The 25,452-nt window shown below is 40.3% G+C and overlaps 2 protein-coding genes across 6 annotated transcripts in view; one reads left to right on the plus strand and one right to left on the minus strand.

Moving 5' to 3' along the window:
* Positions 1-1,777: 1,777 nt before the first annotated feature.
* HSCB (HscB mitochondrial iron-sulfur cluster cochaperone) lies at positions 1,778-10,596 on the minus strand. Of its 3 annotated transcripts, none has more exons than XR_013997772.1 (6): positions 10,319-10,578; positions 9,175-9,271; positions 8,758-8,852; positions 8,060-8,204; positions 7,766-7,813; positions 1,778-1,915 (listed from the first exon to the last, which is right to left on the minus strand). XR_013997772.1 is itself a non-coding variant. In XM_081122514.1 (6 exons), the coding sequence occupies exons 1-6, from the start codon at positions 10,552-10,554 to the stop codon at positions 1,824-1,826; spliced, it is 708 nt and encodes a 235-aa protein (XP_080978640.1). In that variant the 5' UTR covers positions 10,555-10,596; the 3' UTR covers positions 1,778-1,823. The 3 variants fall into 3 exon arrangements, 2 of the variants coding, with proteins under 2 accessions (XP_080978640.1, XP_080978641.1); XM_081122514.1 differs by having other exon boundaries at positions 8,763-8,852; positions 10,319-10,596; XM_081122515.1 differs by lacking the exons at positions 9,175-9,271; positions 10,319-10,578 and having other exon boundaries at positions 8,758-8,848.
* Positions 10,597-10,788: 192 nt separating this feature from the next.
* CHEK2 (checkpoint kinase 2) overlaps positions 10,789-25,452 on the plus strand; it is a 29,249-nt gene continuing 14,585 nt past the window's right edge. For 2 of the 3 annotated variants that reach the window (XR_013997771.1, XM_081122512.1), the window contains exons 1-6: positions 12,319-12,759; positions 14,659-14,783; positions 14,902-15,049; positions 17,695-17,785; positions 21,956-22,064; positions 23,941-23,994. Coding sequence is in view for 2 of the 3 variants with exons in the window: in XM_081122512.1 (XP_080978638.1) it covers positions 12,414-12,759; positions 14,659-14,783; positions 14,902-15,049; positions 17,695-17,785; positions 21,956-22,064; positions 23,941-23,994 (873 nt within the window). In the remaining variant the exon portion in view is untranslated. Of the gene's footprint in view, positions 10,873-11,675; positions 11,830-12,318; positions 12,760-14,658; positions 14,784-14,901; positions 15,050-17,694; positions 17,786-21,955; positions 22,065-23,940; positions 23,995-25,452 lie in introns of those variants that run through there. The other variant, XM_081122513.1, reaches the window with a different exon arrangement.

Genomic DNA, 25,452 nt, shown 5'->3' on the forward strand with positions numbered 1-25,452 from the left:
GCAGCATACCTTCCATAGGGCTTTGTCAGGGAACATTTGAAAGCATTCCTGGCTTTAGAAGTCCAGCTAAACTTAAGAGTTTAGACTGAAAGAGAAAGAATTTGGAAGTGTATGTGTGTGTGTTAATCCCACTGACTCAGAAGCCATGACTCAGAAATAAAGTCTTTTTTATTTATCCCCCAAGTCAGAAATGATTTGCTGGAAAGCCCAGTGACCTTTCCAGTTGGTGGCAACAGGTAAGGGAAAGTTTCTTTGAAGTTCCTCCAGGGTTGTCATTTGAGGCAATATTTATGATTTCTTTTTGTGGTCGGATTGTTTTGGTCCTGATCATTCTGAAGAAGGAATAAAGATTGTCTATGGAAGTATATCAAACACTTCTTTCATCTCCACAGAAGGACCCAATTTAATCAGGACATTTGCTTGCATTGTAATTATTTACTTAAAGGGCTCCCTGTGTGTTTGCAGACATGTAACTCATTTTTGTAAACTGTGAGGGGTTGGAGATTATATGGATGTTCCCAAGTAACATTAAGCCAGACAGCTGCTGTGGTCAATTTTCCTTCAGAAGACCCATAAATCCTTAAATGTTACTGAGTATAACTGGATTGGGATTCAGAAGATAAATTTTTTTAATCCTCACTGGAGAATATGTTTTTCATTGCTTTTCAGAGAGTAGAAGGGAGAGAGAGAGAAACACTGATGTGAAGGAGACACATCAATTGGTTGCCTCCTGCACGCGCCCCGACTGGGGCCGGGGATCATGCCTGCAACTGAGGTACGTGCCCTTGGCCGGAACTGAACCCAGGACCCTTCAGTCCACAGGCCGACACTCTAACCACTGAGCCAAACCTGCTAGGGCAGAAGATATAAATTCTTAGACAAGGATGAGGGAGGGCTGCAGTTTTAAGCTCTGGTAGTATGTAAACCGTGGTTCAGACTCTGAATTTTTACGATTATAAAACAAGCAATTCTCTACAAGAGTTTAAATGTTGTTTCCTGGAATTTCTAAATCAGAAATTTCTATTTTAAACGTCTTTGATCCAGAGACTTAAAAAATACTTTTTAAAAAAAAATTTTTGGAATTGAATCAAGACCTAAAACTGAATTTCCAAAGATCCAAAAGGGGAAGCAGAGTTGCTTCAAGCTGGGTTAGAAGAGCATGGAAATCATGACAAGATTGTCAACTGTCCAGAGAAATTAAAAATGCTTTATCCCAGGGTGGAGTTGAAAATGTGGTGTTTAATACCACACTGATTCTTGATAGTATTAACTATACTTTGAAATGTAGGCCAGAGACTCTTAGGCAGATTTGCATGATTACCAAACAGAATGCCCTGAAGGCCATGCAAACAAGAGGACTATCTATCAGTGAAGGTCTTGCCTTTAGGAAGATGTGATTCTAGGGCAAAGGCTGGCAAGCCCGTGGCCAGATCTAGTCCAATGCCTGTTTTGTAAATAAAGTGCTACAATGGCAAGTCGAGTAGTTACAACAGAGGCAGTATGGCCCACAAGGCCTAAAATATTTACTACTCGGCCCTTTGCATAAAGCTTGCTAAACCCCTCCTCTAGGGGCCCTAGCCCCACCTCCTCACCCATTGGTCCAGCTGGGGGAATGGTGTGTCAGCATCACACGAAAAATTGAACACTCAAACTCTGGCTAGGCTGTTTTCACTGGCATGACAAACTCTGCCATCCATTAATGCTTGGGCCACAGGTTTAATTAAGATGATGGAAGCAGTTAAAGCATATCTAGTCTCAATTAGCAGAAGCCAGAAAAGAAATATATAAGAACTTTATTTTTAAAACTTTAAAATTAGAAACAATTAGAGGGGAATCATCTTTAGCTTGATCTTTTCTTCTACATTTGAAAAGTATCTCATCTTCGTTAAAATTTCCTTGGCTTTTTCAAAATCATCTGAAATAAACAGAGACATTAATGTGAGACTTCATTTCAAGCAAGAATAAAACTAAATCTATTGACTAAAGCAGCTGGATTCAAGTTGAGCCCCTGCCTCTGGAGGGCTGATCAGTTACTCAGTAAATCTGAGCAAGAGAGGGAGAACATCTGGGTTGTTAAGGGGACAGAGGGTCTAATCAAATGAAGGCAAAAGCATGTTTATTTACAGGGTTCAGATTTTAAATAAGAGAAGCTGATTCTCTCCAGGACAGTCCCCAAGTTATAAATGGGTGTTTTAAGAGTTTTCCTATATTGTACATGGTGGTCTAACCCTGAGGAAGATGGGGAAACACTGGGGAAGGGCTGTTTCTGTATCTCAGTTCTGGGAATGAAGCACTTAAACCAGTGGTTCTAGAGTGGGGGTGATTTTGCGCCCACTGGGACATTTGGCAGTATCTGGAGTCATTTTTGGTTGTCTCAACTGGGAAGGTAATACTGACATCTAGTGGGTAGAGTCCAGGGGCACTGCTAAATATTCTATAGTGTAGGGGACAGCCCCTAAAGAATTATCTGGCCCACCCGGCTGGGTGTAGCTCAGTGGTTGAGCGTCTACCTAGGATCCAGGCGATCGGGGTTCGATTACCGGTCAGGGCACATGCCCGGGTTGCAGGCTTGATCAATGACTCTCATCATTGATGTTTCTATCTCTCTCTCTCCCTCTCCTTTCCTCTCTGAAATCAATAAAAGATATATTTAAAAAAAAAAAAAGAAAAAAGAATTATCTGGCCCAACATGTTCACTGTGCCAAGGTTGAGAAACCCTGACTTAGATATATGTAAAACTAAATAATATACCATTATATTCATATATGGTTAAAACTATCAAGAAAAGCAAGGAAATGATTAATAAAATTCAGGGGAGTGGTTATGGTAGAAGCAGGTTGCACCTGCAAAGCGCCTAATGGGGGGTTGGAAGGCAGTGGACATGTTCTATACTTACTTTTTTTGTACTTAAAAATTCTTTTAATTGTGACAACATACACATAAAATTTACCATTGTAACCATTTTTAATTGTAGAGTTCAGTGGCATTAAGTACATTTACATTGTTGTGCAACCAACACCACAATTTAGCCACAGAATTCTCATCTTGCAAAACTGAAACACTGTACCTAGGAAACTGCAGCTTCCTATTCCCCCGTAACTCCAACCCCTGGAAACCACCATTCTACTTTCTATGAATCTGACTACTCATGTAAGTGGAATCATGTAGTATTTATCTTTTTGTGACTAGCTTATTTTACTTAGCATAATATCCTCAAAGTTCATCCATGTTGTAGCATGTGTCAGAATTTCCCACCTTTTTAAGGCTGAATAATATTCCATTGTATGGATATACCGTGTTTTGTTTACCCATCAACCACTGATAGATACTTGGGATACTCCCACTGGTTAGCTATGAAAAACAGCTATGAATGTGCAGCTGCCAAAAATTCTGTCCTCAACCCAACTCCAGCCAGGTTCTTCTGCGCTCTCCTCTCACCTAGGCCTATACTAACCTTGACCTGTACTAACAGACGCTAGGATAATCCTAGTCCCCCTTAAAATGCCTGCCTGAGTAAATTCAAGGCTGCCAAAAGAATTTACTATTTATTGAAGCCAATACTTAAAGATAGAGCCCCTGCTTCCCAGGCTCTGTGGGAGGGTAGGAGCCTAATTTCAATGAGTGCCAGTTAGCAAACCCAGACGGGTTTCGCATAGACCAGCTTCTTCCTTTCTGCTTTTGGAATTTTTCACTTCCCTGACTCTACTGCCCCCTGTGCCGCACCACCCCACTTCCTCTTTCTCCCGTTAACCTGCCCAGTCACAAACTGTAGTTTTGTTTAGTTTCCACTGGACTCTTTTCCCTATTGCAATAGTTATTACTGATTCAAATCTCTACTTAGCACTTTAACTAATGTTTGGCTTTGTTTATCTTTGAAAATTATGCAGCACAGTGACTCAGATCTGGATCGGAAACACCATTGAGCTCTTGATTATAACAACCAGACCTTTCAACATGCTGAGGCCTTTGTCTAATCTCTAGTCTGATGCTCGTTTGGGACCTGGTGGTGAGTCCAACTTCAGTTCTCTAGACAAATGTCTGTTGAAGCTGCAGAGTGAAGACAGATTTTGATTCTTACAATTCTGATTATACTCTCTGAAGCAAGTTGGGTTAGAGTCCCAGGCTTCTTTTGAAAAGTACCCCTGGGCTAAGAAATCTTCCTGGATCCTTGTTTCAAATAAGGAGTGACTTCCGGGCCTGAAATTTTCTTTTTCCTGGCTCCTTGTAAGGCCTCTTTGTTTTCTCTGAGTCAGCTCCGCCACTGGAACTTCTCAGTCGACTGAAACCTCCCTTCTTCTTGAACTCCTGCTGACTGTACGTCACCATGGTGCTCTGTCCATTTCTTAGACAGTATGACTTTACTTAGGAACTTTTGTGGCTTCTTTGGGAAACTTAAGATCTCCTCAAACTATCGCCTCCAAGACCTCTCCTTCCTTCTTTACCACCTGCTGTCTTCTCTTCAGCTTCCCTGTATCCTATGATATGTCCCCCTTCAAGCCCCTACCTCCTCCACCCCTCTGTCTACTCTGCCAGACCTTTCCCTTCCACTCTCACCCCTCAACTTCCTTGAATCCCTGGAATTTTGGACTCCCTGTCCCCCCTTGGGTGCTCTCAAGGGACTCAGGTGCTCCCAAAAGCAACAATCTGAAGATGAATAATAAGAAAAAAGCTAATTGGAAACAGATACTTAGTCTACAGTTTACATAAGATTACATATCAAGGCAAAAAAACATCTTAAAGGTATTTTTCACAAATATTGGTGGAAAGCTTTGGCCCTCATGTTGAGGAGGTAACCTTTAACTTTCTCCATTACCAGAAATTCAGTCTAGATAAATATACAAAATGGGGCAAAAATGAGAACCACTCTTCTATGTAAACTAATGAGTTTTATTTTATTATATTTATTTATGTCTGACTTATGCCTAAAATCTTAGAATGAAAAACCATAAGATGTTTATTTACATTGGCCGGTCTGTTATGTTTATATATATAAATGATATTTTCCTACCTCTGGATGGTCTTACCAAGGTAATTTATAAAATCCCTTAAGGGAGTTGTATCCTAATTGGATTAGAGAGAAATAAGATTTGTATAAATGAAATCTTAATAAAACATCCAAAAATATAGGACCTAACTCAAATGTTTTTCAGTTTCACATAATTTGAATCAATCTTTGGTAAAGACTTAGTTTAATATTGTCGGTTTAATAAAACAGGTGTTTTCAGAGTTGTCAACAGTAAATATAATGCAAGCACACATGTTTATTCTACTTGGATTTACTAGTCAAACTAATATTAGATATTTAAGATTATAGAAATGATAAAGTTGATATTACTCGAATTAAATTATTTTGAAAATCTATTTCAATGATAATTGTGTTTTATAATATGTCACCTAAAATCCATTTCTAAAATCTTTTTGGCAACTTGCAACCTTAAAGATATGCTAAGTTAAATAACATATTCATTAAATATCTAATTTCTAAATAAGATAAAGTGCTACAACATTCATTATTAAGCATTAGTTTATATATTTTGGCTTCTTATTTTTTATTTTATTATTTTTAAATCCCCATCCAAGGGTATTTTTGGTGTTTTTAATTGCTTTTTAGAGAGAGAGGAAAAGAGAGAGAGAGAGAGACAGAGAGAAACATTAATGTGAGAGAAACATCAATTGGTTGCCTCTTGCATGCACCCCGACCAAGGATTGAACCTGCAGCCTAGGTATGTGCCCTGACAGGAAATCAAACCTGCAGCCTTTTGGTGCATAGGATGACGCTCCAACCAATTTAGCCACCTGGCCAGGGCAGCTTATTTTCATATGGTCTAGAGAAGCCAAAGATACTTGGGTCTGTTAATAAACATGTTCTCACCACATTAAAAAAAAAAGTATTATAGCTCTGGCTGGTGTGGCTCAGTGAATAGAGCGATGGCCCATACACCAAAGGGTGACGGGCTCCATTCCCAGTCAAGGGCACATACTTGGGTTGCAGGTTTGCTCCCCGGCCCTGGTTGGGGGGCGTGCAAGAGGCAACCAATCGATGTGTGTCTCTCTCACATAGATGTTTCTCCCCCCCCCCCCCCCCCCCCCAAAATCAATGGAAAAAATATCCTCGGGTGAGGATTAACCAAAAAAAAGAGTGTTATAAGAAGCATATACCTCTAGAGATTATACGATGGTATATTCATAAAATTTGCTAATCTGCTTATGGAATACCGGTATATAATAATTTTCCATTATCTACTTCTTAATTTTCTTTGTAAACTAAAGATTACTAATAGTTTAAATTTAAAATAAATTAAAAAAAAACACACAAAAACCAAAACTACTACAAACAATGAGAGTGAAGGGAAACAACTTTGTATACAAAGTATGGAAGAAAAGTCGGATGTGTTTTTATATGAAAAGTATACAAGGAATGGAGAAATGTGTTTTTGCTAAGATAAAAAGGAGAGTGATTTTGTCCTAAAGTAGACTGTGAAAGAGGGAAAGAGTTGGAGAAAATCTGCATGGATATTAAACAAAGTTGTAGGTTTGTGGAAAAGGAAATGTTTATGTTGTGAGGTCAAAGCTGGCTAAGATTAAGTGGATTTACATATTAAGTGTGTTTTTGAAATGAACTTTAATATCAATGCTCTACTGATATAAAACCAGAGTTTGTTTTTCTATTAATGACAAAGTTTCTTGGATTGTTGGTCTGCTCTTAATAAAAGATTGTAAGAGGCTTTTCTTTACCTTTTGGAGACATATATTCTTTGTTTTCTCAAAATAATTTCCTGTGGCCCTGGGCGGTGTGGCTCAGCTGGTTGACGTCGTCCCGTGCACCAAAAGGGTGCCGGTTCGATTTCCAGTCAGAGCAATCGGGTAGGGAGTGTGCAGGAAGTAGCCATTCGATGTTTGGCTTTCACATCGATGTTTCTCTCTCTCACTCTCCCTTCCTCTCTCTCTAAAAATCAATAAAAGGCCCGGCCGAGCGTGGCTCAGCTGTTGAGCATCGACCTAGGATCCAGGCCATCAAGGTTCGATTCCCGGTCAGGGAACATGCCCGGTTTCGGGCTTGATCAATGACTCTCTCATCATTGATGTTTCTGTCACTCTCTCTCCCTCTCCTTTCCTCTCTCTGAAATCAATAAAAAAAAATCAATAAAAGTATCTTAATATTTTTCCTGTGCTTCATGTTGTCTTGATCCTGTCCTTGATTATTTAAGAGAATCAAGTCTTCTCACTGGGAACTATTATTGAGTATTCTTATTTTCATAGCAATACAGTTATTTGCATTCAATAAGAATCTGTCCTCTTTGTGATAGAACATAATTAAAAACACCAGTTGCATTATGAAAGCTCTGACTGGAATGTCATATTTGAAAATGATGCATAAAATCAGATATGACCAGAGAATTTTAAGGACCTAGGGTTGACTCTTTGGAGTTAATGCTTACAAAGCCCTCTTGAAAAAAATCAGCCTGGTATCTGGCTTAAAGAGTTCCCAACCTTATAGATGAGTAAGTAAGGTAACTTCTGGAAGATCCAGGAAACTTAGGATAATTTGGGGACCTTGAGAAGAGAGGAAGTCACCCACTGAAGGTGAAGCCTGATGGAGGAATCTTGGCTTGAAGGCAAAAATGTACACTCACCTATATTTAATATCTCCCCATGTAACTATCACAAGATGGGTATATAATAGCTACTTGTTGAATAGATGTTTGTACCTCAGTGTTTACAATTTCTTTCCATTTTTGAGAAAGCCAAGAAATGAAGACAGTACCTTGTTCAAAAGCCCTGCTCACACAGTCAGTCAATTCTTCCTGTTTAGCTGAAAGAGAAAACCATTCTCTTAATTTTTCTATTTAAATAGACTTGTGATATAAAGACAAGGCCACATTCCAGATGTTACAGGTCTAACTTCCAGACAAAATTGGTTTTAGTATACTCAAGAAAAAAAATACTCCCTGAATCATTATGATGACCAATATGTATTCTTTATATTCATTTTTCACTTAACCACGGAAATGAACTCATAATAGCAATAAAATACATTTGGTGGTATTTTATCTTTTACCTCTTACAATATATTCAATCTCTTTCATGGCAGCTTCACTTTGAGCTTCTGCGAGTTTTTCATTGATATCCATTATTTCCATGAGGAATTGCCTGTCCATTTCATAATCTGTTCCTTCAGGAATCTCTACTCCATGGAGCTTTAGCTATCGGGGCATAAAGCAGGGGATATAAGTTTTATTCAACAAACTGTGGCCAACATCATAAATCTTACTCACCCTTCTGAACAGAATACCACTCAGCCAAAACTTGAACTGTCCTAATAATGAAAGTGTGAGGGCAGTGTGCTGGAAACTTAGACTGAGAAAGGAATGCTTGGAGGGGATCCCTTTCTGCTACTTAGAAGTGTGTGACCCTGGGGGAGTCATTCCTCTACTCACGAGATTTAAATATTTGTAAAGATTCTATTAAACCCTAAAATTCTAAGGTACCTCCACCCTCCCCACAAGCCCCCCAAATTGCTTTCCTAAAAGCCATCTCCATCCAATCCTTGAAATTTATAGGAAATGTTTTTTTTAAAAATGCAATTGGTTAAGTAATATTTACAGATAATATTCAGAAAAAACTATACTTGTGTAGTATCTCTGGGTCCCTGGACTGGCTCAGGGCTCAAGCACTCCTCTGCTGAATATGGGGGAGCAGCTGTCCCTTAGTGCAATGGATACCAGGTAGTCACACATAGAGGGGCTGGAAAATCACCTTACAAGGTATAGTCCCCTGCTCAGGGGGGCCAGAAGGGTCTTATAGGCGTCATTCACCAGGGTCGAATGCTTCTCTGAGAAGTCCTTTTCAGTCTGTTAGTGGAGATGAAGTTAGTCTTATTACTATCCAAATCAGCCATCTTACATGAACAAACTGTTTCATAAAATACTGATGGGCAGGAACCTAAGGCCGTGGCTGAAGTAGAACTGGTGTGGGATGAGCTGTATTTATTTTCAACTGATGGGTTTTAATTCTGCAGCACAGGTCCAGGGCCTGGCTAGCTGGGGCCTGGCTACCACAGGGTGGAGCTGGCTGTCCAGCTCTGTCCCTGATAATCAAATAACCACAAGGCCACCGCCACCCACCCAGAATGCGCATGTGTTTCGTTATGATTAAGGGTGGCCAATAAACTACCTGAGACCGCTGGCCAAAGAAATCTGGATGGACAAGACGCTGTAGTTGCTGGTACCTATGCTGGAGCTTTGCAGTATCAACTTTGAAGGAACGATTGCTGGAAGGAAATTGGGAGATGAAATTCATGCATCAGATATTTATAGATTTTATGCTATGGGCCTAGTTCCTGTTCCCATGGGAGAATATGCAATAAAATTGCAGACAAGGATAATTTCCAAAAGCGGTAGGTTCTCTGAAGAAAAGCAGAATAGGGTCCGAAAGAGTGGTAGGTGTGGCGGACAAAGAAATGGCATTTGAGCTGCGACCTGAATGACGGTGAGCAATCAAAGATCATAGGGAAGAGTCATCCAGACAGAGGAAATAAGCTAGTCTGGCACCCTTGAGGGACTTACAGAGGTTAGTTTTGTTACAGCAGCCCATCCTAAGCGCTCAATGACTGGTCGGGGCAGATCCCAGAGTTAAGGGGCATTCCTGAATCCCGCCCCATCTTTCCCAGGTCCCGGCCCCTTCGTCTCAATCACTCACCTTGTTTTAATCCAACCCCTTTTGATTTCTATTCCCGGATCCCGCCCTATCTAATCAGTTTAGCTCTGCCCAAACTTCACCACCTCTCAAACTCCTCAACCTTCAGGAGAAAACAGGAAAAACACTCATTTCTCAGATCTTCTCCCTCCAATTCTCACTTTTCCTTTAGACTCCGCCCACGATATGAAGTTTTTTTTTCCGTGTTTTTACTCCCTTTATCTTGGATAACACCTCAGTATTCCTTTCTTAAAAGTTTCCACTCAAATTGAATCGTTCGGACCCCATCCCTCAAGTCTCCTCGCTCTCAGGCCCCGCCCCCCGAGTCCGCCTCGGGGCCGCCGCCGGAGCCGTATTCCCCGCCCTTGCCACCCTCTCCTCACAGTCGCCTCCAGCCCTGGAAGCCCTTCCCTCCTCCGGCCTGCTCCTCAGTTTCCACTTTTTTTTTGGTCACACCCTATCCTCCATTTTCCCAGGCCCCGTCCTCCGGCCGCTAGGGCTCCGCCCACCCATCTAACCGGCCCCACCTTCCTCTTCCCCAACCTGCGCGGCCCTTCCCTCTCGCACGCCAGCTCCTGCGGTCTCTCTCGCCCTGCGCGTTTCCCGAAACCGCCTCCCGTACCAGTCCATGAGGCTGAAGTGGTCTCGAGTGGGGTCAGGCGGCTGCAGCGCCCGGCACTGTGGGCAGAAGAACCCGTCCCCCCGAATGGGACCCCCTGGGCCGCCGCAGTTCCAACACTGGGGGGAGTTGCTTCCGGCTAGCGACGCAGCATTGCCGCTTAGCGGTCGCCTTCCGAGGACCCCTGTCGGCCACAACCCCCACACCCGGGGCAAGGCCCCGCTCCTCCCGCTCCACATCTGGCCCGGGGCGTGTTACGCGGCGGTCACCTGTCGGGGGTCAAACGAACCAGAGCCGCAGACCAGACTAGCGCTGCTGATTGGCTGGAGAGCTGAAGATCACTCGGGAAACCCGGACTCTGAGTCCCGCTCTATGTTGTAAACTACAACTCCCAGCAAGCAGCGAGGCCACCCTTGGATGACCACATCCGCTGCTTTTCATTGGTCCGGCCGCGGCAGAGAGGTGTTTTGATTGGTTGAGGGTGGAGTTTGTATCTGTTGAGCGCCACGCGGCTCCTGGAGCTGCTGAGAGTGCTTGACTCCAGGTGGGCTCACGCGGTGAGTGTTAGTGGGAAACTTCTCCTTGGGTGTTTGGGGTTCGAATCCCGTCCTTAGGGTCGTAATGTGAGCTAAGTTTCCGCGAGTTGAGCTCGGGCGGGGGGTGGGAGAGGAATGCGTGGGCGACTCTCTTCCTTCTTTGTAGATGAACTTCCAGGTGAAGTTCATTTCCCCTGTTTACTTACAAGCTGCAACTCGCCCAGACGTGCATGATAAGAAACAAAGTTGTGCTCTTCAAAATCAGAGCAAGGTTGCTTCGTGAAGAGTTCTATAAGTGTTAATAATTTAGGTTCAATCTCGAAAATACCCACTCTTACCTGCTAGGCATTGCAGGAACTGGAAACACACCAACCTGTGTAGGAGGATCCCGTGCAAAGTGTCCGTAAGTAAGTGTGTGGAATGGGGTGGCGAGGAGAGGGCAGGGGAGCATCATTCCTCCTTGGGATTAGGTTTCTCTTGTTTGGAAAAAAAAAAAGTGTTGCACTTGTTAGGTGCTCTTGGATTCCTTAGGACTGGAGTTCTGTTCTCCCAATAATCAAGCATTGCTGGGGGAGGAGTGTTCGTGCATTATCTTATTTAATCCTCAGTATCTACTTTTATCAGATAAGGTTCCAAGAGGTTGTGATCTACCTAAAGGTCATGCAAAGATTTGACTCAGGCACTTGACTCCAGACCTATTTGCATCTAAACACTCCACTGTACTTTTTCATGGCTGAAGCCAGTGTGGTCCCCACCTGATTGACCCTTATTTATCATATTCGATGATAGATACCTCTTAACACACTGTCTTTTGCCAATTTCAGGGTGGAGAAGTCTTGCTCCAAAAACTTCAGAAGGACACAGCCTGAGTGAGATAGCTGTAGTGGCAGACTCAGCTCTGGCATCACCTTCCTGGTGTGCTTCAAGGAAAACTCATCAGGACCTTTGTATCTGGAAAGCTGTGTAAATGCAGTCAGTGTGAGTAATGCTTATTAAGTTCTCCTGGAAGAATAGTCTGAGTGTGGGGATCAGGAGAGAAAGTACCTTTAAAAAAGAATCAGATTAGAGATTTAAAGTTTGAGATTGAAAATTACTTTGACTGTACTATAGGTTCAGAATTTACCTGGGCATCAAATTAATTCTAAAGGAAGGGTGGGAACCTCTTTAGTGGTCTTTTGTGGCTCAAAGAATCATTCCTGCAAGATTCTGAAGGGCTGGCCAGCCACATTTTAGTTACTTAGCATCACAAAAGGCTAGATGGAGTTGTTTATAGCAGTCTTTGTGTTGTCTCATTAAGTGGCCCAGCATTTAGCTGTAGAGGAATCTCTAATCTACCAACAGAACTTGGTCTTTACCTTCCGGAACTGGTTTGGGGTAGGATGGGTATCAGTGACCTTTTGTGTAAATGTTGCCCCCTGGAGTGGTGCAGCAAATAACTGGAGTTGCGCACCGAAACCTTGGTGTTGGGATGATGGCTCTAACCAACAGAGCTACCCTGCCAGAGCCTCATCCTTCACTTTTGAGCTTTAAGTCTTGTTCCCTGAAACTCACCTTATTGCTGGATGCTTATTTTTGAGGTCGTGATGTCTCGGGAGACGGACGTGGAGTGTCAGCAGTCCCATGGCAGCAGTGCCTGCTCGCAGTCCCAAGGTGACTTCTCGCAGTCCCATGGCCCCTCCTCACAGACACAAGGCTCCTCCTCACAGTCCCAGGGCACATCCAGCTCCTCCACCAGCACAGTGCCAACGTCCAGCCAGTCCTCTCACTCCAGCTCGGGGACACTGAGCTCCTTAGACACAGTGTCTACTCAGGAACTGTATTCTATTCCTGAGGACCAAGAACCTGAGGAGCCGGTCCCTGCCCCTTGGGCTCGATTATGGGCCCTGCAGGATGGATTCTCCAATCTTGGTAAGACCCTTTGTTACATAGTGTAATATTAATATTGTGTTCAGAAAAACAATTACAGATATTTGTTGCTGCAGAAAGCTCAAGACACTGCCAGTTGTGGGGCCTGTACAAGTTGATCTAGGACCACAAGAACCTGTGCTGAGACTTGAACTTGTGCCATTACCTGTCATCTTCCCTGTACTAAAACAGCTTCTACTCACCTGATGCTGGGTGGAATGTTGGGACTATCTTATTTAAATTTCAAAATAATCCTATGAGGGTATTAGCCTTGCTTCCATTTTACAGAAGAACAAACTGAGGCTTAGAGAGAAATGGATAAACTTGTCTACAGTCATACAGCCAGTAGTTGGTAGAGGAAAGATATGAACCTACAACTTTTAGACTTTAGACCTATGTTATTAATGTGTCATTGTGAAAGAAGTGAGTAGGGTAAGAAAGGTAATGAAATTAGCAACCAAAGGGGACTGTGCAGCCTAAGGAAGGCTTGCTACAAATGAAGTGAGTGTGAGAGAGATTTAAAATGCTTGAGTGGGGTCTTGGCCAGTGTGGTTCAGTTGGTTGAGCATCTTTGGTTCCATTCCTGGTCAGGGCTCATGCCCAGGTTTCGGGCTTCATCTCCAGTAGAGGGCATGCAGGAGGCAGCTGATCTATGTTTTTCTTTCTCCCTAAAATTGATAAAAACACATTTTTTAAAAAACTGCTTGAGCGGGAAGAAAATAAGAGTATAGTTGGGTGAGTTGGGGAAGGATGAGGGTGCTGCCATCAGAGGGACATGGGTTCAAGTCCTAGCTCTGGCTTTAGCTCTGTGACCTCAGGCAAATGATGCTACTTCTCTGAGCCTCACGGCCCTCATCTGTTAAATGGGGAAATAATTTTAAAGCAGAGGTGAGGGAGATAAGCCAAAGGTTGGGATTGAATGGGACCAAAGGGAGAGATAGGTTAGTTTTTCCCAGATGCCCTTAATTTTTTCAGTGATAGAGTATCCTCTGAGAGGAGGACAGTGAGTCTGAACTTTGAAGAGGTCTAGATTCCTGGCAAAGAAAAGAATTTATTGGAACTTTCAACTCATGTCAAGAACAATGTACCTCTTCCTTTCCCCACATGCCCTGACAGGGAATCGAATCCCCTTTCTCCTGGATCCTAGTTGATGCTCAACCCCTTGAGCCATGCTGGCTGGGCTGGAGCTGTACTCTTAAACAAGAGACCCAAGGCTGCCCTCCTGGAGTTTATGTTCTAACGGGAATATGGGGAGACAATATACAAATAATCAAGATAATTTCCAGTTATGGTCCATACTTAGAAGGAAACAAAACAGGCTATCATCATGATAACAGGTGGGTGGTGAGGTGGGGGTCTGCTTATACAGAAAACTGAGTGGGAGAATATAATTTGAGTCCAGACACAAAGGCAAAGTGGCCATTAAACTCACTGGGAACAAAAAATGCAAAGGCCACAAGATAGGTTCGGCCTGACATCTTTAGCCAATGGGCCTGGCTGGAGTGAGTAAGGAGAGGGGCACAAGGTGAGGCTGGAAGGGATCAGGGGCCAGATCCTGAGCATCTAACCTGCCATGAGGAGTGCAGATATACTAAGTTTGATAGGAAGTCTCAGGAAGGTAGGGAGTAGAAAATTATAAGTATTTTCCAGATGATTAAAAATGGTCTGAGGACTTTTAATGACTGCTTGTTATTTTGTGGTGTGTGTAAACCATAATTTATTAAACTCATTGTTGGAAAGTTTTTGTTTCTTCTCCCCCCTCATTTTAATCTTATAACATCTTGATAAACATCTGTAATTTCAATTGCCTCCTTAGGCTATTTCTCTACTAGTAGAGCAATTTTTAAAGGTGTTTGATACATGAAATTCATCATCCCTCTGGTGTGTGCTTCTGTGTTACAGAGTGTGTTAATGACAACTACTGGTTTGGGAGGGATAGAAGCTGTGAATACTGCTTTGACGAGCCACTGCTGAAAAGAACAGATAAATACCGAACTTATAGCAAGAAGCACTTTCGGATTTTCAGGGTAGGTGACAAATAGCCACGTACTGGGGAGAGCTGGTAACCTAGTGTTCACTGTTAGATAGTGTCCCATGGTAACTCCCCACTGTTAAAACTTTGAAATAAAATGTTCTCTATTTTAGGAAATGGGTCCTAAAAACTCTTACATCGCATATATAGAAGATCACAGTGGGAATGGAACCTTTGTAAATAGAGAGCTTGTTGGGAAAGGAAGACGCCTTCCTTTGAATAACAATTCTGAAATTGCACTTTCAGTGTGGAGCAACAAAGGTAAATCATTATTTTATGGTTATTGGATTCTGTTTTGTCCCATATAAAAGGAAAATTGACATTGTGTTTTTTGCAGAAAATGATTTAGGTTAAAAAATAAGTAGCTTAGCATTCAAGATTCTACTCAGTCCTAGTTGCATTTTTAAATTATGAAAAAGTCCTATCCAGTTGGGTTTCCTAAGGCTTAATTGGTTTATTAATTTTATTTTAAGTCATAGGCTGTTCATTTAATTAGCATATTGCTTAAGATAGTTCGTAGTTCATTGGTTGATGCATTTTATACCACATCAGTCTTAGCTATGAGTTGTTTTAGGCCATTAATTCATCTCCCTCATTCTTCTGTTTCTTCATTCTTTCCAGTCCTTCCTTCCTACATATATTTAATGTACTGTTATTTTATGCCAGGCATTAGGCTATGGATTTTTTTTAATAGGAATCTCAATTTAGATCTTCTTAAATACCACTTGGTTATCCTCTGAAAGTGGAGGTGTTTATCATCATCAGGTGGCATTTCATAAGTACCCATTTCTACAACTTCATAAGTATCACATGTAAACACATTAATTATCATTCAACTCAGAATTATTGACGGAAACAACTTACAGAGTTAAACATAGCTCATAGTGATTTTAAATAATTGGACAGCAGGAATACTCTTGTTTCTTTAGTAATAATTTAAAAAGCTCCACAGAGGCCTGGCTGGGTGGGTTAGCTGGTTGGAGCATCTTCCCATACACCAGAAGGTTGTGGGTTTGATTACTGGTCAGGGCACATACCTAGGTTGTGGGTTCAATCTCCAGTCAGGGAGCACAGAGGAGGCAATGGATTGGTGTTTCTCTCCCCTACCTGTTTCTCTCAAGTTAATACAAATATCTTCTCCAGTGATGATTTAAAAAACACAAAACCCACAAAACTTCCCAAAACTATGAGAGTTGAATGACTTGGAAGGGTATGTGTGTGTGGGTTTAACACCTTGAAAATACAGATTCCCACATACTCTGATTCAGTAATTCCAAGGATTTTAAAAAATCCTGCCCAGGTGATTGTCATGCAGTCTTCAGACTGGCATCTGAGAACTATGGCTATACTGGGCATCCTAAAATGCATTTCATGATCGATTTAGTTTTTCCTGCTTGTGACTATTTTGTTTACTGTCTGATATAGGCAGGACAGCTGCATAGGTTTTGCTGTTTGAGAGCACCTGGTCGAGGAGCAGCTGGGCACTGAAATTTTACCTTTCCTCCATTTGACAAGCTGTGTGCCACCTTTTTCACTTGGTCTGTCCATGGGGCACCTTTTCTAATTTGAACAAAGGTGTTGTATAGGCTAAAGTTGGCCCTGATTGATAGGTCAGACTGGTACTCTACAGACTGCTAATCCTTACAGACATTTTATTAGGCGTTTGCTGATATTTGTACTTTCACATGAAATTCTAGATTTCTTTGAGAAGGTGGAATATCTGGTCACACAGAACCTAATCCTACACTGAAGTAGAGGCTGCCTCTTTTAGATGGACAATGTGTTTTCATGTACAAGTCCTATTGCTCCCAGTTGTCTTAGATACTCAACCCAGTCTGCTCTGTGTGTATGACCTTCCTGGCTTGTGTGGACAACTGGGTTTATAGCCCCTGACGTAGACCTGGACATTTGTGAGAAATACACCTCCAGAGCCCCTCAAATTCCCAGATTCTCAGATGCTACTGGGACATCTAGGTTCATAAATGTCCACAAGCATAGAGGGACAGTTGTATCCGTGGTGGCCAGCAAACCTCATTCACTAAGCAAGTGTCTGCCTCGTGTGGACCAGCCTGGAATGAAGCATACCGAGGGGGCTCAGGTTTATGTCAGAGACTGACTGGTTCTCTAGGTGACTCCAGGGAGGTCAAAACCTATCACCTCAAATCTGAGAAACGCAAGGGTCTTAACAAATTTTACTCTTTCAAGATACTATAGGCAGTTGCAAATTTATTGATGACTTAGTAGGATGGAAGTGTTTGCAAACTGATTGCAGGCTTGGCTCCTGTGGGTGGCTGAAAATGAATAGGGTGTTTTATTTTGTTTTCACTTCTGAAATACAGCAGGAATAATGGAGAAATAAAGGGGAATTTTGGGAAAATTGCTATTTATTTAACTTTACAAATAGGTTCTAGATGGTTTGCATCGTAAAATACCAGGTATGTAAAGGTATAAATGGCTAAGAGAAGATAATTCTAGTATGATAACCTATGGCCTAATTTTTATTTGGGTTGTTTATTTACTTGCTTAGAACAGTTTTTTTCTAGGCTCAAACTAATGGCTTTTAGGTTCTGGTTTTGTGCTGATCAGCACGGGTATTTTATATTAGTGTAACTGATTAATATTTTGAGGTCAAGGAATAAGACTAGTACTTATGTATGGATTTTATGCACTATAGTGAGAAGGACACTGTATTTTCATTAAAGAGTCACATTTGTCATCATTTCCCATGAATTTCCTGATATGTTTTAGCCTAGCTAAATAATTCTTTAGGATTAGATATATGTAATTAAAATAATTGGCTTATATTCTGTATGTTTACTAAAATTTTGGACCATTTATCTTCTCTATCTAATGAATCTTCTCTTTAATGAATTAATGAGACCTATTTCTGCCCTTTTTTTCCTTAGTTTTTGTGTTTTTCGATCTGACTGTAGATGACCAATCAGTTTATCCCAAGGAATTAAGAGACCAATACATCATGTCAAAAACTCTTGGAAGGTAAACTTTTTTTCTTCTTAAGGAAATTGTACTTAATTTTTTTCTATTGCTTAGTTTTTTGTTCCTGGTTTTATTATTATTTTTTACATGCTTAGAGACAGGAAGGGAGAGAGAGAGAGAAACATGAATGTGAGAGAGAAACATCAATCGGTTGCCTTCTGTACGCTCCCCAACTGGGGATCAAACCCACAATCCAGCTATGTGCCCTGACTGGGAATCGAACTGGCAGCCAGGCTCGTTCCTGGTTTTATAACACTCATTATCTATGCTATAACATATTTATAGGCCACTGATGTGTAATAGGTGTGTTAGTTATTGATTTACTTAATAATCATCAATTGAAATTAATACTTTGTCCTTATACATTTTATCTGCAATAACTTTTTAAAAGGAGTTTTAGTGAGATAAAATTCACGTACCATACAGTTCATACATTTAAAGGACAATTTAGTGATTTTTAAATATATTCAGAGTTGTGAAACCTTTCGCATAATCAATTTTAGAACATTTTATCACCTTCTAAAACAGAAATGTTTACTGTATTTTTGCCCCGTCAGAACTTGTGACATCTTGGGAAGTGAAATGAAACTGATCATTGAATAGGGCAAAGTTCTCAAAATATTTGGTCTCTGGACCCCTTCTAGTCTTAAAAATTACTGAGGACCCCAAAGAGCTTTTGTTCATGAGGCTTCAATCTATTGATATTTACTGTATTAGAAATTAAAATGGAGACATGTTAATATTCTTTAAAAAAATAAACACGTTTATGTTAATATAAACAACATTTAAATGAAAAAGAATTATTTTCAAAAAGATTAATGAGAAGGGCATTGTTTCACAGTTTTGCAGGTCTTCTTGCTGTCTATATCTAGCTTACTAGAAGATGGCTACATCCTGATAATTTCTTTATTTGGTCTATTTTAATATATGCCACGTAGCCTCTGGGGAACTATATACTTATGAGAGAATGAGAATGAAAAAGGCAAATAATGTCTTATCTCAGTATTATTCCGAAAATAATTTTGACTTTGTGGACCACGAGAAAGTCTTTAGGGTCCTTTAGGGGTTGCCTGATCATGCTTAGAGAACCGCTTCCTTAGGGAAGGTATTCAAGACACCTTTACCGCATTCCAGTGTCCTTCACCCTACCTTTCCTTCCCTGCTCCCAAAGACCTTTCTACCTATTGATATTTTTACTAACGTGAAAATAGAAAATAAAAGGAAATAGTCACCCATATTCCTGCCACATAGAATCAAGCACAGTGTATTCTATATGGCCATCTAAGTGAGATATTTTAGTTTATGGACATTAAATTGAGTAACTCATTATGCTTTCATATTTGCATTGTCTACTCGGAAGCTAATAGCCAAATTTGTGCTAACCCTTAAGAAATATGTGGGACTCTTTATATTTTCTAAGGGAAGATTCAATACAAATCCTCGAACTTGTAGCAGGTGACAGAAACTTAAATGAGTCAGTTAAGACATTGATTGGCTCTTGTGGCCCTGGCCACCTAGCTCAGTTGGTTAGAGCATCGTCCTGATACGCTAAGGTTGTGGGTTTGAGCCCTGATCAGGGCACATACAAGAATCAGCCATTGAATGCATAAATAAGTGGAACAACAAAGAGATCCATCTCTCTCTAAAAAAAACAACAACAAATTTATTGGCTCTTATAACTGGGAAATACAGGGGCACAGCTTACTTCAGGCATGGCTGGGCCAGGAGGCCTTTGAGCTTTATTTCGTTCTTTGAGTTCTGATTATCTATTTGGCTTTGTCTGTGGCTAGATCTAAGGGCTGCCACGGTGTTGCCAGGGCTCTGGCTTCATCTTCTGATTCAGCTACTCTTTGTTGCCCTCACAGAATTGCTCTCTCTGTGTGGCAGGAAAAATGGCTCCCAGAAGCTCCACGTTCATGTTTTCTTTCTTCTAGAAACCACAGCATCAGCATCAGCATCAGCATTTGAGTCCAGGGAAACCCTGATTAGCTTAATTTTACGTGTCCGCCCATCATTCTAGTAGTGGATGTTGTACTGTCAGACATCCCACTGGACTCCGGGAAGATTTCTCAGGCAAAAGGTGACTTATCAGCAGAAGGGGAATTGGAAAATGCTTTGAGCATTTGAAAAAGTAATGGTTACATGGACTATTCTTATACCATATGCAAAAATTAACTCAAAATGAAACAAAAAAGCTAAATGTAAGAGGTAAAACTATAAAACTGTAAGAAGAAAACATAGGGACAACTCTTCATGGCCTTTGATTTGGCAGTGGTTACTTAAATGTGGCACCAAAAGCATATGCAACAACAGAAAAAATAGATAGATTTCACCAAATTTAAGAACTTTGAGCATCAAAAACTGTCAGGAGATTGAAACACAACTCACAGAATGAGAGAATATTTACAAGTCATATTTCATTAGGATCTTGTATCCAGAGTAGAGCACTCTTAACAACTAAACAACAAAAAGGTAACCCAATATAAAAATGGGCAAAGGATGTAAGTAGATGTTTCTCCAAAGAAGATATACAAATGAGCAAAAGCCACATGAGAAGATGTTTAGCATCATTAGTCATTAGGGAAATGCAAACCAAAACCACACTGAGATACCACTTCACACTGACTAGGATGGCCATGATAAAGAAATGGAAAATAGTGTTTGTGAGGATGTGGTGAAATTGGAACTCCCCCATCCACTGCTGGTGGGAAATGTAAAATGGTGCAGCCACTGGGGGAAATAATTTGGTGGTTTCTCAAAATGTTAAACATAGAATTACCACATGACCCAGCAGCTCCCTTTGTAGGTATATTCCCCCCCCTCGATTGAAAACAGGTGTTCAAACAAAAACATGTGCATGGATCTTCATTTCAGTTCTATTCACAATAGCCAAGAGGTGGAAACCACCCAAGGGTCCATCAACAAGTGAGTGGATAAACAAATGTGATATATTGATACAGTCAAATATTATTTAGCTATAAAAAGGAATGAAATACTGATACATGCCACAGCATGGATGAACCTTGAAAACATGCCAGGTGAAAGAAGCCAGTCACAAAAAACTACATATTGTATGATTCTATTGTTAATGAGATATTCAAAATAAGCAAATTCATGGACAAAAGGCAGATGAGTGGTTGCCAGGGTCTGGGAGCAGGGTGGAATGGGAGAGTGAGTACTTTGTGTGTATGGGGTTTCTGTTTGGGCTGATGAAAATATTCTGGAGCTAGATAGGGGTGATGGTTGTACATTATAGATGTACTTAATGCCACTGAATTGTACACTTTAAAATGATTACAATGGTAAATTTTATGTTATATATATACACAATACACAATAAAAAAAGATGTCTTGGCAGACCCTTTACACCACCCCAAAACCTGTAATAGTTATAATGGTCTACTTCAACCAGGTTAAGTAGGCATGACCTTGGGCTGACCCAAGCTTTGGAGAACAGAGCCTACATAGGATTAACTACCCTAGGTTAGCATTTCTTCTCTATTATAGTATCGCAATTAATTGCAAATTTTTGAGTTTGCTGCAAGCAGGTTAATTGTGTAATACCTTTGGCTTCTTAGGTATTGTGATATTATTTAGGATGCACTTCATGGCATCAACTGCTTATGCACTTTCTTTGAAAACAAAGAAATGCATCTATGAAAGTAATTAATTTGCAAATATTGTTTGCTGTAACTCGTTTCAGGCGCTCATTTTTGACTAGGACTCTGTTTTGTTTGATGTTTCTGGGATAAGTCATTTCTGTTTGTTCTTAGTTTTTCTTAGTGTCTTTATGAGAAGTTTACCATGTGGAGTGACGGGCAGATAGGCCTGTATCAGCTTAAAAGGTGGAATTTGGAGCTGACCCCAGTCCACATTCACTTAGGCCTTTGACATGTTAGGTTGGTGAGGTTTCACCCTGTTCTCTACTAACAGGGACAATGGAAAGATGTGTATTGACTGCTTGTGTATGTGCGCACATGGGGGGGAGGGAGAGAACATGTGCAGGGGCCATGCTAATGCTCTCTGTATTGTTCCAAGTTTTTAGTATGTGTGCTGCCGAAGTGAGCACTGGACCGCCTTTATCTTGTAATAGTTGAGGCCAACTCGGGAGTGGTGGGTCTCCTGATTAAAAACTTTCTGACAATCACTTTCTATGTTTTTCCCCCTTAGTGGTGCCTGTGGTGAGGTGAAGCTAGCTTTTGAGAGGAAAACATGTAAGAAAGTAGCCATAAAGATCATCAGCAAAAGGAAGTTTGCTATTGGCTCCGAGAAAGAGGCAGTAAGTACCTGTGTTTGGCTGCTCAGCAGTTCTTAACACTTCTTAATTTCCCAGAATAATTTTGGAGTGGTGATTTTCAATGTCAGGAAGAATTTACTGCTCAGGTATGTGACTTTGTATCAAAGAATATTGAAAACTCTTTAGTGTATTCAACTAATCTAGAAATTTATAGATTAATTTGGTTCCAAAAAATAATTGGTTGTATATAATAATGTACTATCAGGAAGTTGGATTTTTTTCCCTTCTAAGTTATCACAAGACTGTTTTTACAATAAATGAAAGAAAATTAGGGGGGAAAAAATTCCAGCCATATTCCCACCACTGTAACCCCACAGCTGTTTTCAGTTTTCTTTTTCCTTTCTAGTCTTTGTTCATATGAATTCATGTTTTTAGATGGTTGAAATCACATTGTATATACAATTTTGTATTCTGCTTTTCCATACAAGCATTAATGCATACATAAACTTTTCCTTAATATATCCTTTTTGATGGTCAAGTCTCTTATTTTATTGAGTTTATCATAATTAATTCAACCATTTCTCTGGTTGATCATTTAGATAATTTCCAATTTTTTGTTCTTCTGGTAATGTGGCAATAAATATCTTAGTGGTTATAGATTTTTACAATCTTAATTAAATTATTTTAATAGTCTCTTTATATACTAGCCATTCATTTTATTACATTTTATGTAATACACTTTTACTGCATGAATGAAATGGCCAAATGTATTGGACTTTCAACACGACTCAACAAAGTAATGTAAAATGTGACCGGTAATCTTGTTTCCTCTGTGACCAGCTGTTTCTGGCTATTATACTTTAACATTCTTTAAAAATCAATTTTTTTCCCCCTAAGACAATGCCATTCTCACATGGCAAGAGGAATTTCCTTTCTGTGTTCACTTTGTTATAGATCTTTTCCCTTGTGATTCTGGATTTGTTTCCCATTTGTGGAGAAAGAAAATACCTACCAGATTCTTAATGACTTGCAGCAAAATTTTAGTTCTTAATTTCATCTTTCAAATCATTTTGAACTCTCTTAGACCTCTATCATCATAGCACACCCTGACTTAGTAATGAGTTTAACGGCTTACAGGAAGAGGCAGGCTTTTAAAATTAAACATCTGGGTTTCTTAGCTGAAGTCCATTTTACATAAATATGTAACTCTATATCCTCTGTGCTTTCGGAGGGTGTAGTCCATGAGGTTGAGTAACACTCGATTCATCCTTTTGGAATTGTAATTGAGAACAACTCCAGTACCCTGAAGCTTCCTCTAGTTAAGAGTCTCAATAAACATGTCAGCTTGCAGTTGAAATTGAAACCTGTGTCTGCTCTATTATGAGATATTTGACTTGACAGTTTCTTCATATAGTTCAATTAAATAACATTTTTGTTAGTGGTTTTGTTTTTTTTTAAAATGATTTTTGTGACTGCCAACAATTCCACAGCTAACGAGACAAGCAGAATTTAGCAGGTAAGCATGAGACAGTGGAAATACTTGTTTTTGGTTGTGGGAACTGGAGCAAGTGGCTTCCTTTCTCTGAGCCTCAGTTGTTCCATCTTTAAAATGTGGATTATTATAGAACCTTGTTCACTTGAGGATTATGAGGCTTATGTGACATGACTCTTTTAAATAAAGAGGTTGGCATAAAAGCCTGGTCATTTATTGAATGCTTCTTACTTGCCATGCACTTAACAGTGATTTTAAGTGAGTTGTTTAAATCATTCACCCCTAGGCTTTGATTATTCTGTCTGAGTAGGGCTGGGTTTGGAACTAGGCAACCATTACTCAACTAAGTTTAACTGTAAACATTTTCTAAATATTGGCTATTATTATTATTATTAATAAACTCTAATGTTATTTTATTTATCAAAGGATCCGGCTCGAAATGTTGAAACAGAAATTGAAATTTTGAAAAAATTAAATCATGTAAGTATTGCTGTCAAATATGGCCCATATTTAAAATCATTTATCTCAAAATACGGGAGGAGTGCAAAACATTTAAATGTAATAAAGCTGGTATTAACCTGAGTTCCTTAATTGTGTGTGTACATGTGTATACACATGCATGCATTCGTGTGTTGTCATTTAGCTGTAAAGAGCTTTACCCTGAACTTTTGAAAGGACAATACTGTGTAATGATTTCATAGTTAATTATGTGATATTTGTACTGATTTAGTTCTTAACAGGAAACATAGTCAATCTCCTAAATTTTATATCCCATACGGACTTTATCAACTGATTATGTTTGGGAAGACAATGCTAATTCAGTAAATTTGGTTTGATTATACCTGAAGTTTTAACACCTCTAAATACCTTTTGATAGTGCTGGTTTCCATTTATCTCAGTTGGAGTAAATAAAATATATTCAAGGGTATCCAATACGGTTGACAACAACTTGTGTTTAAATCTGATTAAATGGCGTCAGTGTTAATAGTTCCTATCTTTTTTTGTGCACTGATGATGACCTTGTTACAATGGAAAGTGTCTAACTTTAAAGATGTAAGAAGAGAAGTTAGAGTTATGGGACTGATCCCATCTTTCTTTATTTTGTTCTTTCTATTTCTTCATTAATTCATGAGCCTCCATGAAGTCATAAGCTAGCTGGGTACTAGAGTTAAACTTGAAACAAGACCTCTCAGTCTGTCCAGCTAAGGATGATCTTATTTTAACCTACAGGCAACAAAAAGATTTCTTCTCTGTTCTCTCACCTCCTCTAATCCCCCAAACAAATAGAAACTTACAGAATCACTGTCATTGACCCAGCCATTCAACTGGTTCCTTTCGAACTCATGGGTAGATCTGAAAACTGGTGAGAATCCAAATGGTTGACCCTCCTGCTTGGCTTTCTTCTAATTCCCTTGCCACTCCTTTCTCTTCTCTGAACTCTCCTTTTTCCAAGGCATCTGGAATCTCTTGTTAAAGAGAGGAGCCCTCTAATTTTCTGGGGTGGGATTGTCTCAAACATACCCCTAAGATAAATACTTTGAATGCTCAGAGAATTTTCTGATGTTGAAGGATCCCCAAACATAACATTTATATAGATCCCATGTCCATTGTAGTCGAGAGAAATTTAGAACCCTAAAAATGTCCTTGGAGATATTACTTGGCAATGTACAAGGGCATTTGGAAGCCCTTGGGAATTAAATAGGGGCTCATGAGTTCGTTTTCAGAACAATGGGTAGAGCCTGGTAGCCCAGTAGAGCCTGGCCTTTGGAGTCAGACACTGATTCACTCAGTTGTTAGACGTATTGTGTCAGGCATTGAGCACACATGGACTCAGCCATCCCTCTTCTCCTGTGGCTTCAGCCTGGTGGAGAGACAGACCTGGGATTCCGTCTCCTCTCTGCCACCTGGCTCTGAGAAGGTCATTTTGCTTTTCAGCCT

This window comes from Miniopterus schreibersii, assembly GCF_964146895.1.
Source record: "Miniopterus schreibersii genome assembly, chromosome: 20".
In the NCBI taxonomy this organism is placed as follows: Eukaryota; Metazoa; Chordata; class Mammalia; order Chiroptera; family Miniopteridae; genus Miniopterus; species Miniopterus schreibersii.

Bases quoted from the DNA above. Each gene is read 5' to 3' on its own strand.
- HSCB (XM_081122514.1), bottom strand. From the start codon at position 10,554: ATGTGGAGCGGGAGGAGCGGGGCCTTGCCCCGGGTGTGGGGGTTGTGG. The intron at 8,205-8,762 runs GTAAGGTGATTT...ATGCCCCGATAG, and splicing joins TGAGCAGGGGACTATACCTT to CTAAAGCTCCATGGAGTAGA. The intron at 1,916-7,765 runs GTACTGTCTTCA...TGTTTATTTCAG, and splicing joins GAGCAGGGCTTTTGAACAAG to ATGATTTTGAAAAAGCCAAG.